The sequence below is a fragment of the Rhizopus microsporus genome, assembly GCF_002708625.1.
Source record: "Rhizopus microsporus ATCC 52813 unplaced genomic scaffold scaffold_5, whole genome shotgun sequence".
In the NCBI taxonomy this organism is placed as follows: Eukaryota; Fungi; Mucoromycota; class Mucoromycetes; order Mucorales; family Rhizopodaceae; genus Rhizopus; species Rhizopus microsporus.
The window spans coordinates 598,099-616,360 of record NW_019671920.1 but is presented as its reverse complement, the minus strand read 5'-3'; the positions used below and the strand labels follow the sequence as shown (position 1 = coordinate 616,360).

The 18,262-nt window shown below is 36.2% G+C and overlaps 9 protein-coding genes across 9 annotated transcripts; 3 read left to right on the top strand and 6 right to left on the bottom strand.

Annotated features, from left to right (window-relative positions):
- Nucleotides 1–3: 3 nt before the first annotated feature.
- Nucleotides 4–975, bottom strand: RHIMIDRAFT_114242 (uncharacterized protein). Its single transcript, XM_023605299.1, has 4 exons — nucleotides 915–975; nucleotides 782–859; nucleotides 337–720; nucleotides 4–276 (listed from the first exon to the last, which is right to left on the bottom strand). Exons 1-4 carry the CDS (start codon nucleotides 937–939, stop codon nucleotides 188–190), a joined length of 576 nt encoding a protein of 191 aa, XP_023467804.1. The 5' UTR covers nucleotides 940–975; the 3' UTR covers nucleotides 4–187.
- A 1,074-nt stretch (nucleotides 976–2,049) lies between these two features.
- On the top strand, nucleotides 2,050–3,021 carry RHIMIDRAFT_304933 (outer arm dynein light chain 1; the record flags this gene model as incomplete). The annotated part of the gene is made up of 2 exons (XM_023614460.1): nucleotides 2,050–2,373; nucleotides 2,779–3,021. Coding segments are annotated over 2 exons (567 nt in total), but the record flags the coding sequence as incomplete, so codon positions are not given.
- Nucleotides 3,022–4,274: 1,253 nt separating this feature from the next.
- Nucleotides 4,275–7,318, top strand: RHIMIDRAFT_312372 (uncharacterized protein). The gene is made up of 5 exons (XM_023614798.1): nucleotides 4,275–4,325; nucleotides 4,383–4,574; nucleotides 4,639–4,759; nucleotides 4,813–4,891; nucleotides 4,945–7,318. The coding sequence occupies exons 2-5, from the start codon at nucleotides 4,470–4,472 to the stop codon at nucleotides 6,953–6,955; spliced, it is 2,316 nt and encodes a 771-aa protein (XP_023467802.1). The 5' UTR covers nucleotides 4,275–4,325; nucleotides 4,383–4,469; the 3' UTR covers nucleotides 6,956–7,318.
- On the top strand, nucleotides 7,315–8,532 carry RHIMIDRAFT_225110 (CRAL/TRIO domain-containing protein). Its single transcript, XM_023607525.1, has 4 exons — nucleotides 7,315–7,658; nucleotides 7,711–7,797; nucleotides 7,860–8,154; nucleotides 8,199–8,532. The coding sequence occupies exons 1-4, from the start codon at nucleotides 7,359–7,361 to the stop codon at nucleotides 8,468–8,470; spliced, it is 954 nt and encodes a 317-aa protein (XP_023467801.1). The 5' UTR covers nucleotides 7,315–7,358; the 3' UTR covers nucleotides 8,471–8,532.
- Nucleotides 8,533–9,730: 1,198 nt separating this feature from the next.
- RHIMIDRAFT_114134 (uncharacterized protein) lies at nucleotides 9,731–11,046 on the bottom strand. The gene is made up of 2 exons (XM_023605298.1): nucleotides 10,360–11,046; nucleotides 9,731–10,298 (listed from the first exon to the last, which is right to left on the bottom strand). Exons 1-2 carry the CDS (start codon nucleotides 10,959–10,961, stop codon nucleotides 9,818–9,820), a joined length of 1,083 nt encoding a protein of 360 aa, XP_023467800.1. The 5' UTR covers nucleotides 10,962–11,046; the 3' UTR covers nucleotides 9,731–9,817.
- Nucleotides 11,047–11,193: 147 nt separating this feature from the next.
- On the bottom strand, nucleotides 11,194–11,676 carry RHIMIDRAFT_250252 (uncharacterized protein; the record flags this gene model as incomplete). Its single annotated transcript, XM_023610705.1, has 1 exon — nucleotides 11,194–11,676. One exon carries the CDS (start codon nucleotides 11,674–11,676, stop codon nucleotides 11,194–11,196), a length of 483 nt encoding a protein of 160 aa, XP_023467799.1.
- RHIMIDRAFT_114117 (zf-DHHC-domain-containing protein) lies at nucleotides 11,647–12,799 on the bottom strand. The gene is made up of 4 exons (XM_023605296.1): nucleotides 12,320–12,799; nucleotides 12,162–12,263; nucleotides 11,783–12,107; nucleotides 11,647–11,687 (listed from the first exon to the last, which is right to left on the bottom strand). The coding sequence occupies exons 1-3, from the start codon at nucleotides 12,766–12,768 to the stop codon at nucleotides 11,888–11,890; spliced, it is 771 nt and encodes a 256-aa protein (XP_023467798.1). The 5' UTR covers nucleotides 12,769–12,799; the 3' UTR covers nucleotides 11,647–11,687; nucleotides 11,783–11,887.
- Nucleotides 12,800–15,954: 3,155 nt separating this feature from the next.
- Nucleotides 15,955–16,542, bottom strand: RHIMIDRAFT_278174 (uncharacterized protein). Its single transcript, XM_023612727.1, has one exon. It carries the CDS (start codon nucleotides 16,394–16,396, stop codon nucleotides 15,998–16,000), a length of 399 nt encoding a protein of 132 aa, XP_023467797.1. The 5' UTR covers nucleotides 16,397–16,542; the 3' UTR covers nucleotides 15,955–15,997.
- Nucleotides 16,543–17,135: 593 nt separating this feature from the next.
- RHIMIDRAFT_278173 (uncharacterized protein) lies at nucleotides 17,136–17,655 on the bottom strand. The gene is made up of 2 exons (XM_023612726.1): nucleotides 17,536–17,655; nucleotides 17,136–17,480 (listed from the first exon to the last, which is right to left on the bottom strand). The coding sequence occupies exons 1-2, from the start codon at nucleotides 17,550–17,552 to the stop codon at nucleotides 17,264–17,266; spliced, it is 234 nt and encodes a 77-aa protein (XP_023467796.1). The 5' UTR covers nucleotides 17,553–17,655; the 3' UTR covers nucleotides 17,136–17,263.
- Nucleotides 17,656–18,262: the final 607 nt, after the last annotated feature.

Genomic DNA, 18,262 nt, shown 5'->3' with positions numbered 1-18,262 from the left:
ATAAAGTGTTCCTCTCCGATCGTATATAAACATTTTACATTAAAAATAGTCTATTTCTCCTTCTGAACTCTAATATAAAAAAACATTAGCTACTAAAATAGTCAAGTTTAAATGTTTTTGTTACATCGTCGTCTGGTCTATGACATCAATCAGGGTTAATAAGGTTAAATTGTAGTCAATCTTTTTCTTACATTTCACCTAGCTTCAATTGAAGTTGTCGAGCTGTTTCCTTTAGATTTGTCTTGACTTCAACTAGATGCCTCAAATATTCTACAGCTTTTTTTTTTTTTGGACGTTATATTATTCATTAGATTTAAATTCAATACAAAAACTTACATTTCTGTAATATCATCGCTTCACTTTTGTGTCCATCACTTAAAGTAGGCACAATATCAACTAATTGTTCAAATCCGATACGAATGTTGGCTCTTCTCTTTTGTTCTGAAGCAATATGATTAGCTCTCTTTTGTTCTTCTGTCAATAGCTCATGAGGTTGCTTTGTTGGTCTCTTTGCTTTCCTTTGCTTTGAACGGTCATCACTCTGGTTGGTACAAGTACTTGATGATGACGAAGAGAGCAGGGGCGGAGAATAAGGTTGCATTCTTTTTGGATGCTTCCTTGCAGCAGTTTTTGATGATGATTTTGTGGGTTCAGGAATAATGAGTGTATTTATCTGAATACCTCCTGGGGTATGTGTTTTTGATGTGTTTTTTGTCTGTGCTAAAGAAGAGCATATCTTGTTTAGTTTTCTTACTGGATATATCTATTTTAGTTTACTTACAACAGACAGGTTCCTGGTTGACATCATCAAAAAACATGTGCAGTCGTTGCTGTTCCAACTCTGAAAAGAGTGGATTGTCTGTAAAGGGATATAAGCATTTATTGTATGTGATTCTTCTTTAACGTGATCTTACTCTGTTTATCATTATATGCCTGCATTAAAAAGGGGGGAATAAATAAAAGAAGAGAAAGAAATGACTGGTAGCACAAAACGTGGGGAGAGAGAAGGGCTGGTATTTATGATGAAGATAGTTACACCGACATTTTCCAATGGTTGATTTCTGTATGATCTCATTGGACAATGATACAGTCCAGTGTCCATATCTTATTTGTGTTCCAAGGATGGTTGTTTGACTTACAGAGTGGAGGGTCTATATATTAGCCTTCCTCTTTATATGTAAGCATTGCAAAAAGATTCTGGTGATGAAGAAGAATTAAAGAGAGCATTTGATCCACCATCAGGTGCAAAATGTGAAAAGCAAAAAAGCATTAAAACATTATCACGAGTAAGACAGAATATGATAAAACTGATACACATACATCTATCACAGATAAACCCGTTATCAAGCAAAAGATATCTTTTTTAATGAAACAATACTTACTGAGAAGCTGTTCTCCATTGGATAGTACTATATCTCCTACATGATAAGCAAAAAATATTTATTTCCTATCATTGATATTTTCAATGCATTAAAAAGTTTAATATGTTTTAATTTTATTCTTAATATATCACCTTATTGGACGCTTATTATAAAGACTATATCTACGTAGATCAGTTTTCAACCAAACCACCACACACTTGTTTTTTACCTAGGTTGTCTCGTCATGTTTGGTCACTAATGGCTGCTAGAGGGCTTTTTTAAGATAGGCTTATTTCGAACAAGCTTGCGTGGGTTGACACACTGAATTATTACTACTACCCTTTATACTCTTTCAGGTGGTTTTACTTGACTTGTTAGACTTTTAGCTGTTTCATTTACCACAGAATCAAAAACAATACTCACACATACATATAAATACAATAGAATTCCTGCAGAACATATTATTATTTTATATACTTTCAAGAAAAAAAAAAAAAAAAATGGAGACCTACGTCAGTCCTTTCTCCTCGCGTGGATATCTTATCACTTATGAAATATCCAATATTCCCAAGTAAGTCTTTTACAGTCAAGCGTATCCACACAGTGGCTAATATATTATAGCTTACCAAAAAACCTGTTTATTGAAGTCGATCCTGATAACATTAAAAAGAATGAATTTATCGAACTGATGTTACGACAAAACAATCTTGACACTCTCGAGCCCTACATTGATGCTTTAGCCGAACTCAAGAAAAACCTCATTCATTTATCTTTGAGAGATAACCGCTTTCCAAGCTTCCCGATTGAATTGATATTGCTAACGAATTTGACATCCTTGTCGCTGGCCGAGAATAGAATAGGACGCATTGCAGACGGGATGATGTCTAGACTTCCTAATCTGCAGTGGTTAAATCTTTCAAAGAATCGACTGAGAGATTTACCTGCTGATATTGTCAAATGCTCTCAGCTAAGAGGCCTGGATATCACAAGCAACAAGCTGACTCGTACGTGTGTATCTTTTTATATAATAACTGTTATTAACACACAATGTATAGAATTTCCCGATGCCGTCTACTCCTTATCACTACTGAAGATAGCGCTTCTTGATAAGAATAAAATTGAAAACATTCTCTCGAATCACAGGCTCCCAGACAAGCTAGAAGTCCTTTCATTAGGATCCAACAAGCTGACAAAAATACCGTCATGCTTAATCCATGACCCTCCGCTCACACTAACACACATCAACCTCTCTGAAAATGCCCTGACCATGTTGCCATTTGCATTTATGTCCGAAGGCTATGAAAGTCTGGTCAGCTTAGACCTGCATTCCTGTAAACTCGCCTGCTGTCCCTCCTGGCTATTTGTTCGGCTTTCCAAATGCTACCGATTGCGAAGATTAAACCTTTCCCTGAACCAGCTAAAGACAATACCCAACGAAATCTGCTTGCTCACACAACTACAATGGCTTAATGTCAATGGAAACCGTCTTGCTGCTATTCCTGAATCTCTCTCCAAACTGACAAACCTTGTGAAGCTTGGAATAGCACAGAACAACATAGAATTGCTACCTCCTCTCTTGTTTATTCACATGCAAAAGCTAGCGAAACTTGATGTTCGAAAGAACAAGCTCATGTACTATCCTCCATCCCTGCTCTCAACTGTAAAGACACACGACCGCTTTACAAATTGTGATTTCTATGTTCCGCAAAAAGCATTTTCCTCCTTTGATCTTCGCTCAACATGCAATCGTCACATACGTAAACCTAGCTTTTATGACACTCTATTCGGAAGCCGTATATGTGACTACTGTCATCCCTTTGGGGGCGAACTCGATGAACTGTACACGGCGGGTAATATCAAACTGCAATATGTTACTGGCCTCATCTGTAACCTACAGGAAAAGAAGCATGGAAATTCTGTGCCTGTCCAAGCGATGTCCTTGCAGGGTGCATTTGATATTATCTCTGCCTCTCCAAATGTTGACGACATAAACGTGAAAAGTATCTTGCGCAAGGCTCTCTTTGAAAAATCTAGTGATGGTCAAATGTCCTACTGTGCTGACAAAAAGTTCTCCCAGAGAAACTACACATATAATATTCCAAGCGACACAACACAATCGGTGAACTCGGAAGATGAACCTCCTGTTGAGGAACGCGTTCGTCTGGCGCTTACATCCATCCCGTCCCTACGAGAAATTTCTTTGCGTACCTATCTAAACACTGCAGATAAAGGATTTTATGATGACAAGTATGAAGACTATGGTGAATACGCTGGTAAAGAACGAAGAATGGATCATAACCCCACACGCGTTAAGAGATTCATTAAAGCGGTTCTTCCTCCGATTCCGGCTTTGGCAGTAGATGATTGTCGTCAATGCGACTACTGCCTGCAATGGTACAGACAATCCATCATACAGGTTGCTATTATATCAGTGCTTCCAGATATAGGAACGACGACTCCCATTCGTTACAGCCTATGCTCACTCAATTGCGCTCTGGATTCTCTTTTGAATGTGTATAGATCTACAAAAGAGTGGGAAATAAAGAGTAGAGCAGCTAGGCGTTATCATAACTAACAATAAAGAAGAGGTTTTGAACCTTGTATGACATAAACTGTACTATATCCCATTTTATACAGATAAGATAACTATATGCAATATTCTAAACAAGTTTCATTGCCTTTTAATAAAGTATATGTATAATCGCCCTCTTTAGATATAAGTCAAATTCTGTCCCTAACCCAGTTTGTGTTATGCACATTTAAAAAAAGAAACCTGCATTAATTTGAGTACCCATTTTCCATTTTTAAACAAACATTGCTCGTTTTTTTTTTTTCTGCGTCACAATTGTCGTTTGTTTAAATTATTTGATTCAAGAAAAAAAAAGGGTATTTTATCTTTAATCTCTTTTTAAGCTCTATTCTTGTTTAAGAATAAACTCTATAAACTTCAAGGGCCAAAAAAAGGTATTTTTTTATATTTATCAAAATAGAAGAAGCTAACTATTATGAATAATACTACAGATATCATATTATTCTCTTATTATTTTACCCAATCTACTACTACTACCACTACCTGTTATTCATCAACAACAATAATAATAAAAAGATATGCCCCCTCCACAACAAACAGCCACATCTAAACTTGTGAAATTATATGAACTAGACGAAAACCAAAACTGGATTGATCTATGTATTGGCCACTGTTACTATACAGTAAGATCAACGCGCGCTCTCTTTCTCTGAACATTTAAACTAAAATTTTTTAAATCTCTTCTAGGACAGCACTGACGACGACAACAACAATTCCGACCAGATTCGAATCGTATCAGATAAAGATGACAATGACGAACTTTATTGCTTTGATGTTGAACCATCAAAGATGTACCAAAGACAACAAGGTAGTAATCAAGTTATGGCTTCTTCCCCTTGCGGTGATTAACACATCTCATAGATAAACTCATATTATTTACTGAAGATGCAAAAGATCTGGCCATAAGTTTTCAAGATCCTGCAAAATGTCAAGAAGTGTGGTATGTATGTGTATGCTTATGGTGCATACAAGGCTCATTTCTTTGTTTCTTAGGGACAAGCTGATAAAGAAGGGTATTGTTTTTGATCGCCCTGTCGTATTATCACAACATGCCACTGGGTCAGATAACACCTCTGATGATGAAGAGTATGATCATGATGTCGAATTCAGTCATAATGATTCTCCTCTTGTTGATATGGCTAGTTATTGTAAACTTCCTAATCTGACCATTCAACATATTGCAGATATCACAGACATTCTTCAAGTCGCCAACCCCATGGAAAAGGAATTTTATGCCAAATGGATCCTTCAATCCAACTATTTTCAACAAATCACCGAAACGTTTAATAACCTGGAAGATTTGGAAGCACATAGTGACCTTCATCAATTATATTACCTAATGCTCGAAATCCTCTTCTTGGACGAAGATACACTTTTGGAACACATCATCCAAGAGTTCACCTTCCCTTCTCTCCTCGGCATACTTGAATATTACCCTAAAAATCCCAACTGTCGATACACACATAGAGAGACAGTCCAAAATGCCGGCTCGGCTCAGTCTCGCCTACAGGAACTATCAACCAACAGCCAGCTGACAAAAGAAATCAATGACGTCTTCCGTCTCAGGTACCTCATCACAGTCTTGTCCAACCAAGAATCAGGTCCAGATGTTGAACAGTTTATAACAAGCGTGACAGAATTAATCAAGAGGAAAAACAAAAGGATCTTGTTGCTAGTTCAACATGACGAACCACTTGTGAACGATGTAGTTCGTGCCATCACTGACGGTGACCTCGCACGTAAGAAGGAAAGCTTTGGTTTTATTTATGGCCTATTTGACATGGGAAAAACACTCGACATTACCGATCGCCAAGAATTCTACAAGGCCTTTGCCCATAACGGCCTAATTGATATTTTTCGCTCCATCTTTGCTACTGAAGCAGAGGACATGAAGCGTAAATCGCTCATCATGCTTGATACCCTTGTGCAAATCGACCCTGCTACTGTCCGTACCCAGATTGTCGAACAATTCCACCAAGAGAACGGAAAGACGTTTATGGATTTTTTGATAGAAGGAGCCAACAGTGACTTTGAGCTTCGAGATTCTATTTTTAACTCGATCAGACTACTGACAGAAGTGAATATGAACAGCAGTGACCAAGAAGAGTTTTTGACAATGATGTATGGTGACTACATGAAACAACTGTACAAGTTCATGGTTACTATGAAATCCGATGACTTCAAGGTGAACGACATTGGCTGCTTTGTCTTTTCTCGCGATCAAGCCGACTTGACAATCAAACTCATGGACCTTCTCATCATCTTGCTAAAGATCCATGGGTTCCGGTTAAAGTATTTCCTCTTGACAAATGATCTTTTCCCAAAGATCATGCTCCTCTGCCGTGCCAATCACCTTTCGTTACAGCTCTGTCCAGTGCGTTTCCTACGCATCTGCTTTGATCTTCGTGACGAATTCTTTTACACTCACTTTTTGAAGAATGAGGTATTTGAGCCCATCGTTGGTATTGCCGCCCAGAACAGCGCAAAGGATAACCTGGTGTCTTCTGCCTGTTTAGCCATGTTTGAGTCTATCCGAAAGGCCAACAACAAGCAGATCCTCCAGCATCTCTTGGCCAATTTCCGTCCATCTTTAGAGTCCTTTCGCATAGAACAAACCACGGTCGGTGACAAGCTGGTACAGCAATTGTCTACTCTAACAGCAGACGCTCCTAAAGAAGAAGAAAAAGCTGCGGCTGGCCCAGTCTCTGATACCGTTGAGTCTCCGGCTCCTGCCACTGCCTGGTCATCAATGGATCAAGTGGAGGAAGATTATTTCAATACATCTGACGAAGATGAGGAGGAGGAACAACGTCAGGAAGCATCCGACAAAGGAGACGAAGAACTAGTGCTTCCTCGAAAGCGAAAACAAGATGATGAGGATGAGGATGAGGATGATGCGTTCGCTCGGTCTGCTATGCGCAGAAAGATTGAAAATATGAAAAGGAAGTTTGAAGGACAACAACAACCTGAAAGCAATAAGAAACTAAAAAGTAACAATTTGTAAATAACTTTCTTCGTTCTTGTGTAAATAAATGTTGAATAAATTGATTTAAAATATATAGAACAGTCAGATTGTAAAGATATCCCTTTTATCATTAAAGCCAATCTGTTACCAAGGAAACAGAGAAACAGTTTTTCCTCGAATTATGAAAAAGCCATTGGTTTAACAACTTCAGACCGGATTAAAAAATTTCCCTCTTGTCCTTTTAGACACATCACCTCAGGGCTTTTTCTTTTACCGAGCCAATAAGAGTATTTAATGCCATCATTCTGCGCGAAATGCATTTGTTTCACAGAACGACTAAATTTACGCGCTTACCATATATTTCTTTTTTTATTTCTTTCTCTCTCTCTCTCTTTTCTTTTCTTTTCTTTTCTTTTTTCTTTCCTTCTTTTGGTCCGACAACATGAATGTATTCAATAGACTTAAATCCAACTCAAACGCAAGTCTGAAGCTTCCAGAGACTGGACTTGTGGAAAAATTCGGTCCGGTTATTCACGAACCCAAGCTAACGCCGACCAACAAGTATACACCCGTTCAACAGGCAACACTGACAAGTGAACAAAAGGATAAACTTGAAAAACTAAGGAATTATATTGAATCAATCATGCTTCCAAAGGACCATGAGTACTATCCTAATGAGAGGGGGTTTATTACCGAGGCAACCTTGAAAAGATATATGCGGGCGAGAAAATGGGACTATGAGGTATGTGACGATGAATTAACCGGATAAATTAAACTAATTCTTCCCATAACAGAATGCAAAGACGATGTTGGAGAACACAGTACGTTGGAGACGTGACTATCGTCCTGATCAACTAGATCCCGAGTACATCAAACCTGAAGTAAAGAAAGATACAATAAGTTATAAACACATTGTAACCCTCTCTTTTTTTTTATGTCTTAGGCGGAAACGGGTAAAATGTATTTTAACGGGTTTGATAAATGCGGTAGACCTGTCTGGATTATGAGACCCCGACTTCAGAATTCAAAAGACGCAGATAGACAGATTAAACATATCGTATTCAGCCTAGAACGAGGAATTCGGTTGATGCCAGAATTAGTAGAAAACTTGGCCATCATTGTTGACTTTAAGGATTCATCAGCTTCGCATAATCCAAGTGTAGCTACTTGTAAAAAGTTTTTGGATATTTTAGGAAACCATTACCCTGAACGACTTGGAATTGCTTTTGTCGTCAAGTGTAAGTCTATTTTTATGCATCCTATGTATCTAATCCCACGTTAGCTCCATGGTTCTTTTTTGCTACTTTCAAGGTGATTTCACCCTTCATGGATCCAGTGACGAAAAATAAGATCAAGTTTGTCTATGATTCGGAAAAGGAAAAGGATACAAAGAGCACGAGTAATGAATGGGTTCATATACAGGATTATATCGACCCAGATCAATTAGAATGTGATTTTGGTGGTAAATTCAACTATTTATTTGAATTGGAGCCTTATTGGTCAGCACTTCTCGAACGAACTGGAAATCCATATAAAGTTATTGAGTATAACTAAAATGGAACATGTTTGTAATAGATTTTGTGAAAAAATGCATTAAAAAATAACAGAGAACTGTGTATATTTTAAGATGATTTTTTACTACTGCGGTCGAAATTTGAATTTTATCAGTCTAACCATGATCAACCACGGCGTGTGATCCAATAGGGCTATTTTCAAAGAAAAAAAAGGATAAGAGTCGCCCATGATTTGAATGAGTTGATTATCTGTAGAATACGTTCTTTTAGGGAAAACAATTTGTTGGGATCATGTGAAAAAAAAAAAGCTTTGATTTACATAAAAGAAATTACGAATCTCCACACAATCATTAGATCAGGCTTACTCTCATTAGCAAAACATGCACACACACATATGCGCACAACACTTTGAAACTTTAAGGCAGATCAAGAAATATAAAAGTATAATGAAAGATTATAGGTAAATCAACCAGTAGTTTTTCGTGCCTGATCTTTAGTAATATCAGGGTTGATGCTATTCACCAATAAGAGACTATAATACCATAAAGCGGATATGGTGATTAACAAACGGAACCTAATGATATAATGTCTGCGGTATCATCATGAAAAAGATCACAACTTGTCACAATAAAAGATATCAATGTAGAGAAACCACTCATTTTATTTCTTCATGTATTTCAAAAGAATTGGTTTCAAGTCTCTCAAGGAAAAAGCACACAGTCAAGACGGTCTCTGTCTGATGTATACAATAAAAAAAAGTCAACAATGCCTGGGGGTTTCTTCATACACAGACGCGCGCTGTATTGTCGATCTACATTAACCCAGCAAGTGACACAAGATTACTTTAAATAGGGAATCGTTTATGTTGCTCAAGGTCCATGATCATTTACCGAAAGATTGACATGATTAAAATAAATTCCTTTGTGAGAGAAAAGTTTGAAACGATGAAACTCAAGGTTTACGCATACAAATTTTACATAACACATAGAAAACAGAGAATATAAAGAACCATTTGGACAAACCAGAGTTCTAATCATTTTGCTTGACAACTTGCCGAGTGCTCCGTAGATCTTGCATGTACCGTGACCTGCATATATATAATAAACGGTCAAAACAAGTCGTGGTTGTATGAAACGGACATAAAGAAGATCAGATGGTAGAGGCTTTTTTCTTTTGGTAACGTTGATTTCCTTTTTATTTTATTTTTCTTTAAGCTTATTACACCAAAAAGAAACTGAAACTTTATGAAAAACATACAAAACCTTGTTCATCTGTATAACCTCAGATCTATTCTGGGCTTCTGAGACAAAAGAAAACAATCAAAGTAAATCCCTTTTTTCCATAAACGCACATGTATTAACTACATGCGTATGCATACTTTTATTATTTAAAATTTAAAAAAGGGAATGGCAGCAAATATGGATTTTAAAGTGAAATTAGGCTTGGTTGTTTCCGTTTGCTGTTCTTGTTTTTGCATTTGACAAGGCTGTATATCGGATGATGTGGTGATGCTATTACTACTACTAATACTACTAACACTACTTGGCTTATCATCAACAGTTGTATTCGATGCATTGGTTGTGAATGAAGCAGAGAGTACAGTGGGTGTACTTGAAGGTGATGGGCAGATGAAGCCACTGATGTCTAAGGGGAAATCAAAGTTCAAGACACAATCGGATTCGCCATGTTTTGTGAATAAGCATGTTATCTGCATTGAATGTAAAACGGATAACCCTTGATTATGAACCGTTGGTAATAACATAGGATGGCCCAACTCAAATTCAATATGATAAGGTTCAGTCCATGTTGCATTAGGTTGTCTGAGTAACTCAGAGGTAGTCATAAGCACATTTTGTTGATTTTTAAATCTAAATATATATGTTTCAGGTTAACTTTTTTTTCTTGGTCTCTCTATTTTTGTGTAGTTACCCTTTTGTATGCACAGACTGAGTAATTTGACATATCACCAAGCAATGACAACCAGCCGAGTTCTTTGAATTGGATCTTAACCGAATAGACAGATAACCAGTATTTGCATTTGTTAAGTCAAAAGCATTTGGAAATTCCAACTCATATTGCCACTTATTGATGGATTGTTTAGCAATTCCCCAGAAAACTCTTCGCGGTATTGTGTCATGATGAAATGATTTATAGAATTGTATGGGTTGTCGTATCACCGTCTGCTTGGAGTAGACTTGAATTATATAATAGATACCATTACCATTACGATTCACTTGACATGAGATTGGTATATTATTAGGCACGGTTAGCATAAATGGTAGTCTATACACATTTTTGTCATTGGCTACTGCTACCCAGTCCATAGGTAGATGGAAAGTATCATCAATGATCACTCTTGTGTTTTTTTCGATCTGTTCCTTTCCTACAAGCTGAATCTGGATATTCCATGTAGGAAAGGATTCTGAGTAGAGTTGAATGTATCCTTTGATTTGACTTGATGCATTGGGCCTGAATCCATCCAATGCAAATACATCTTGATCCAAATGAATATGAAGATTATCACTTGTCATAACCACACGCGACTTTTTTAAAAGAAAACAAAGAGAGAGAGAAAGAAGAGAAAAAGGAAAAAAGAAAGAAAAAGGAATTTAAACAAGCCCTCCTTTAATAAACTCCTACTTTTTTGCTTATATAAATAACGCGTCAGTGTGTGCATACATATTATCATTATTTGAACTGATAGTGTAACAGCATGTGAGTCTTTATTTGGTTTATCATTGTTACTACCAGAGACATTTTTGCTTAGTTTTGATGCATGTTTTGTCTTATTTGTAATAGAGCTTCGTCTTCTGAAATATCTAGGATCCTAGATATTTTACTTGTACTCGGCAATCGTTTCTCTGACAATAGTGTCATGTCTATGTCTATCTCTTGTTCATTAATGATAACAGGCCTTATAGTTTTTGTCGCAAGAAAGTCTTCCATGTCAAGTGGGGTATCACGTTTAGGTAACAGACTGGATGATGCAGGATTGATAGTATTAGTATTAGCAAATGACGGCAGACAAAATGGTCGTTTGATATGTGTGTTGGTGCTGTTTAATTTCTGATAACCATTACGTGCCACAACCATCCAGGTACGGCGTAATTTATGTGTAACAAGGCGCATGAAACGGTTTTTGTATCGCTTCGAATGGCCCTCATCCTCGTCTTCTTCAGATGTATATTCTGAATAATTGTCTTCATAGTATACTGGCCTTCTATTCAAATACTCTATCGTAGTCATATTCAGTTTAACTATTGGTTAATAATAATGTGAGTGATTATTGAGCTATTTAACATAAAATATCTCCCTCTTCCCATAGAGGATGACATGTAAGCCACAGACATACCTAATTGTATGTGGAATACGAAGAGTCTTGTGATGGCAATAAATGATACCATTGCAAGTAACGTAACGACCAATACTAGTGCCATACAAATATAAAAAAATCCATTTATATCATCGTTGATATCTTGTACCGAGAACAAACGGAGCGCTTATCATAAACTGTTTTAGCCCATTTATGCGAATGAAACACGTACACATCTTGTGTTCTATTACCATGTACAAGAAACACATTCTTCCTATAAAAGCCGATATACGTAACATAAAAAGCTGTGTAGAGGTACCAGATTAAAGCCAAAAAAGAGCATGCTACCAGTGACAAAAACACTCTTGAAATTGTAAGCTTTGCTTTTCTTCTTCTCTGTGTTTGTGTGCAAAACTACCTGTAATTCTTTTTTCCAATACAACAATTCAACCACTTGCAGTGATGATCCATAGTATCGATACACTTGTTGCACAATTTACAATGCCGTGTCGTTTTGGCACTAGCGTTCCCCCTGTGGATTAAAATTCGCAACTCTTTCTATTACATTACACTTACACTTTAACCCGACAAATGTTACATATTCCTGTATAACTATCTATCACAGGAATACCAAATCGCTTGATATATGTTTGACTTCGAGGCACTTGTTGTTGCTTTACTGTTAAATCTTCAGTGTCAATCAATGAGGTTGTCACACTCAATGCTTTGACAAGTCCACTTAATCCAAACATGATGACAGCATTCCAACTTATCCACCAAGGAATTTGCGCTGTATTCCGAAATTCCGTCCAATCTGCCTGTAGACTAGCTGATTCACTTACAGATGTTGTATAATCTGAGACGAAATGTGTCAAGAATCCAAAGAAACCAATATCCAAGGTCAGTGAACTAACCCATTGCAGTATAAAATAAGTATCTAAAGGTCGACTGTATCCATGATTTCTAGACCATTCATTCTTTTCCCAATATGCGTTGCTATTGTATTTAAAAAGGAAAGAAACCATTTCTCTCCTTTGACTTCCCTTTCCCTCCTTCTTTTGAAATATAAAAAAAAGTGAAAAAAAGTAGAAAATAATTCAAAAATCAAAAGATACCCATTTCTCCTCTCTCTTTCTCCTCCTCCTTTTTTCCCTTCTATTGTCCTTTTGTTTAATCTCTCTGTTTCTTCCTCCTTTTTTTTGATAATAATGTATTATAGGAGAACTCTAGTGTATTTGTGTGTACAAGTAAAGCAGTCATCTGGTGCTGGTGATTGTCTAATGTTACACTCAACGTTAAAACGTTATTCAGCCGTATCCACAGTGCCACCAATCGTACGATTGCCAGAATGAAGACGAAAGATGTGATATGACACTCCTACTTGTTGTATAAGATGTGTAAGTCGAACTGGAAGAGCTAGAAGCTAATTCTTCTTGCGAGAAAGCGTCTGCTCCATTTTCAACAACAAAAGTAAAACACGACTTCCAAGACTCGTTATTGTGTAAGTTGAGTTTTTTGAGCATAAGTTTCAGCAATTGCTTTTTTATTAATCGTGATAAAGTCAAATCAAGTTAGCACTACTTTCGAGTCTACAATATCAAGTAAATAAACTGGCAACAACCATTTACTTTTGCCAGTTACATCTATAACTCAATTAAACTAATAAACAGTGTGATCGTTCATTTACAATCTCGTCAACTTGACTCTTTCATGGTGAAGAGTGGTGATATAGAAAAAGTGTAAATATCCGACTGTATAAAGTCTATTCGCTATAACTTAACATAAAAGCCTTCGCTTTGCTAAGTAGAACTCATGAATATCCGCTTTTACTTGACGAATCGGTTCAGAGTGTATCACTATACGCTTTCTTTTGCATAGGAAAAAAAAAAACAATGCCGAATTTATACGCACAGGTATTATCATTAAGCATTGACTTGTTTTTCTAAAGAACAAGTGTCTTTAGTTAACATTACTGTTACCATACTAGTGAACGTTTATCCACTACATAGTAAAGTTCAACTCTATATCAATTAGTAAGTTATATAAAATGAGGCTTGATCAGTGCCATTAAAGCGTGCCATATAACGTAAGACTGGATATCTCATTTTAGAAGCATTTGTAGTTCACTGTTGTAAATTCATTGGTAAAAGCGCTGCAGTAGAGTATCATTTCATTAGATGCCTTTATGAGATGGTTGTACGTTCTGAGTTTCCATAATTTACACAAATATTTCGTTCAGAAATATCAAATGATCTTGGCTCATATTAGCCTATCAACAGATGATCAGAATTTTGAGGCTTTTTTAGTTCAATAAAAAATCGCTTGTGCGATGCTTACAAAACAATCGCAGTTTTTCTTATTCTAATATGATTGTATTGAGTCCACAAGACCATTTCTATCAACACACTCACAGATGACTCCTAAGATAATGATATACCTTACATTTGACTTTAATGCTCCTTGCTTTATAGTTGAACGAAAGACTGGATTAAGATTATGTGCTATGTACCTGCTCGTTCATGCTATGTTTACTTTGTAGACTATAATTAACTTGTCATTAACGGTGCATGCATCAACCGACATTTAGCCCTGCGTATGGCTCTCTCTGCTGCACAAAAACTGCTTGTGCATTGATTCACAAAAGCTTCCCAATGTATTTGCCCACTAAGATGCAAGTGTATCCTATAGCCTGTTATGGATGTTGTCAATTTGTCCGAGAAACGTCTTTAAACGTTTCTTAATGGGTAGCATAAACCAAAATGGTTAACCATGGAGCCTGATGACCTCGCTTCAGTAGACTTCAATTATAGTTATGCATGTGCTTAGAATGAAATTAACCAACACAGCGTTTTTTCTCCCATCAACATGACATTGAGACGCTGCACTGCTGGTCAGAATGTGTAACCTTGGGCATTATGTGACAATCTGACTTCTATACGATGCTCTTGCTGAGCTTTATGATTCTCGGGCGCTATTCAGAGAGTAGAGAAAAGATTATTGCAGTTGCCAATCATTCCTACTGCAGGTATATGAATGAACCCCGAGAAACAGGGTCCAATGATAAGCGGGTAACACTGTCTGGTTTGCTGGAGAAAGTGTCGAGCTGCCCAAAGTGGAGCAATCAAGTCCACCTTTTTCTAGTTAATATACATATACATATATATATATATATATATTCAATTATTTTTCTTGAATTTATTGAACATGCCACGTAATGCTTCTGAATTTTTATAATGAACTACATTCTTTTTTGTCACCAACATGTCATGACAACCATGCCAGTTCATTCTCATTCTAGTTTCTTTATATTGTTGAACGAAATTCATTGTATTTTTGAATTTTTCTTCATCTTGACTGATATTGACGCTGACTTGGGCTGTTGATTCTCCATCATGCTCGGCTTCTTCGAAAGATTGCTTCATTTAGAGCAACGTTTCTATGCCAGACGTAGCCTCGTTAAATAAATGCGATGAATCATAATTTAAACGTTCGGCGATATTTATAACTTCCTGATAATGATTTACCCCCACATCACAAATAATGTTAATAGCTTCAAGCAGCTGTTTTTCTTGATCAATATGTTTTCTTAAGACTTAGGATAATTTTTTTATAGTGGAGCTATTTCATAAGCTACTATCTAGTAAACTGGTCTGTTGTTCAAGTATAAATTTTGACAAGACGATAAAAGGTCCACTTGAGTTGATAGGCATACTTGAGTAACGATAAAAATTCCTTTTTTGAATATTTATGCAAAACAAAAAACTAGTTTATGTACATGTAACATTTTTTTTTTGTGTATCACCCTGTAAAGCTCATTTTTGAGTAAAAGCTAATTGTGAATTTTTCAAGTACACAACGATGTAAATAAACATAAATAGGGATATAGACTATATGCAATTGATTTTGAAAAATCTTATGTTAGCAGAATCAACTTTATTGTAAATTTGTGTAAAATATACGAATATAGCAATGTGTGAATTCAGAGTTATAATAAAATTTATATGATAAACAAAAGTAAAAAAGAAAGGCACTTAACGAATACATTAAAAGGTTCATTCTTCATCGTCCAACTGGTATTTTGGAGGGTACCATATCTCAATAATGCAAGCATTTGATTGTTGCCCTCTAACTAACTTTGCTTGCGATGTCAGTTTCTTGATTGTTTTTCTCTTCTTGGTTTTTTTTAAACGATCTATCATATCATCATGCTCTTTCATGTCCATAACCAATTGCTATAAAAAATTAAAATATAGTCTATGGAAATATCCTTACCTTTATCTTTCTTAGGGCCCTAATCAAATCCGCAATGCCGTTGTTTTTTATGTCTTCTACAGACGAAGGAAAGGATAAAGTAGTGGCTTCATACAATATGTAGGGATCAGCAGAAGTTTTTGTCAAGTTATACAATACGGCTTCATGACCCATTACAACAATGAATGGCGCATTGAGCTGTGTTGCGTTACAATCAAAACCTAAACCCATTATTTCTTTGTATCTCTGGTTCATATTTAGTTTTGAAATCAAAACACCTTTCAACTTGTCTCGGTAAAGTTTGCTTTCATCAACAGACCGAGCAAATTCACCAGCAGCCACGTCAGCTTTTATACCTTGACATGACAAAGTATGCGAAATAATACGTAAATCAAACTTCATTCTGAACGATGTTTTGCAGTTTTCAGGGATTGTATCACCCCAATGTAAGATGACGTCTGTTCCGCGAAATGTAAGCTCTAGCAAACGGCTCCATAATTTTACGATAAAGTCCGCTTCTGTTATAAAACTTGCTTCATGTTCATTGAACATGTACTCGTCATAAAGCAAACTTTCTACCACGTGAGCATACAGTTTTTTGGTAGTGTGAAGCTTTTCTTTTACATTAGATTTTTCGATCTTGTCCAAAAATTCTGTTAAAAAGCCTTTATCTGACTTGGACGCAGCGATATTTTTTGCTATTTTCTCATACTCTTCTACTGGGTAACTGTCAACAAGTACTTCTTTTTGCGGGAACATTTTAGTGAGTTCGTCAGCTAAAGTTGCACCTAAGGCTGAAACTTGTGAGTTTTCCGAAGAATCACTCAGATCCAAAACGCCATTTAATCCGATAGTTTTAAAATATCTTGATTTGCGGCTTGATATTGTTATTTCTTTAGTAAACACCATAAGTTTTCTTCCAATATCTTCATTGGTGCATTTCAAGAGAAACTGCTCAAGGGTTGCTAGTGCATTAGGTGATATAATTATTGTAGAGGAGGATGCAGAAGACGATGAGGGTTTAAGTCTTTTGGTCGATATATTGAATGATTCTGCAGTTGTATGAACGAAAGCCCTCTCTTGAGTTTGATGCAGCTGAGCATCTCTCCTTTCAATATCAAGAATACCTGACCAAAAATTCTTTACATCAATGTTGTTTAAGACCTAAACAAAAATATCAGTATCTATCTTAAAAAATCAAAAACAACTTTTATGCCATGAGCATTGCAATCATATTCAATAACAGTGTTTTCTTTTTTGTGATAGATCTTAATATATGCAATGGCTTACACTGAAATTGTTTTTTATGATCATTTCTGACCACTCTCTGTATTGTTCATTATTCGACAATTTGGCTTCTTCGACACACTGCCTATATTCTGTATACGCTACTTCTTGATTTTGTGAGGAATAGTTTCCATTAATGAAAAAATCAGGTAAGCCATTATTCAAAAAAAAGCATTTTTCAAGCCATTCTTTGCAGTTCCTATATAAATTTATTAAAACATATTTCTTGCTTCTAGCATTCATTCATAAAGCACCAAGTAAAACGTGTCATTGTTACAAGTACTATTTGAGAAAGAAAGAAAGATCGCCCAAATATTGAGCAGAGTACATTCAGGAACAGGTACACTCATTAGCGTGACGTCACGTTATTTTTATTTTTGAGTGCATTTTTGAGTGCATTTTTGATTGCACCAAGTGCTTGCCTCTATCTGTTTTAATCACGTAATAACTCGCAGCCGCCAAGTAACACATAAATGAGTTCGATTTCTCCTCCTTCCCGCACTGTTATTGCTCCTTTATAAATGTATGGTAGATTTTTATAGGAATTGCTGAAAGTAGTTGGAAAAACATCTATGAAAATTAGTCCACACGGATTCTTTAAAGTATAAACTACACTCAAAACTCAAACATCACGTCATTTCACGAGTCAAAGAAAGTGATTCAAGTTGGCGATTATGTTGTGATATAATAATCTAGTATACAAAAGGCGAAAGCGACATTTATATTCTTCTACACAGCTTCGGCTTTCACGAACACCATTTGTTGGAATGCATAAAGACGCTTAATGCAAGACTTTAATTGTGCCATTTCATCTTCTCAATTTTGATATAATATTATATTGAAGCTCGTATCATATTAATATATATAATCACTATTCTTATATGACAGGCTACTACCTCATCAACAAAAAGATACAATAATACAAGATACTTCTAAATCTTAGTAGGCAAGCCATTTATTGCTGAACCTGATTTGAGCCAG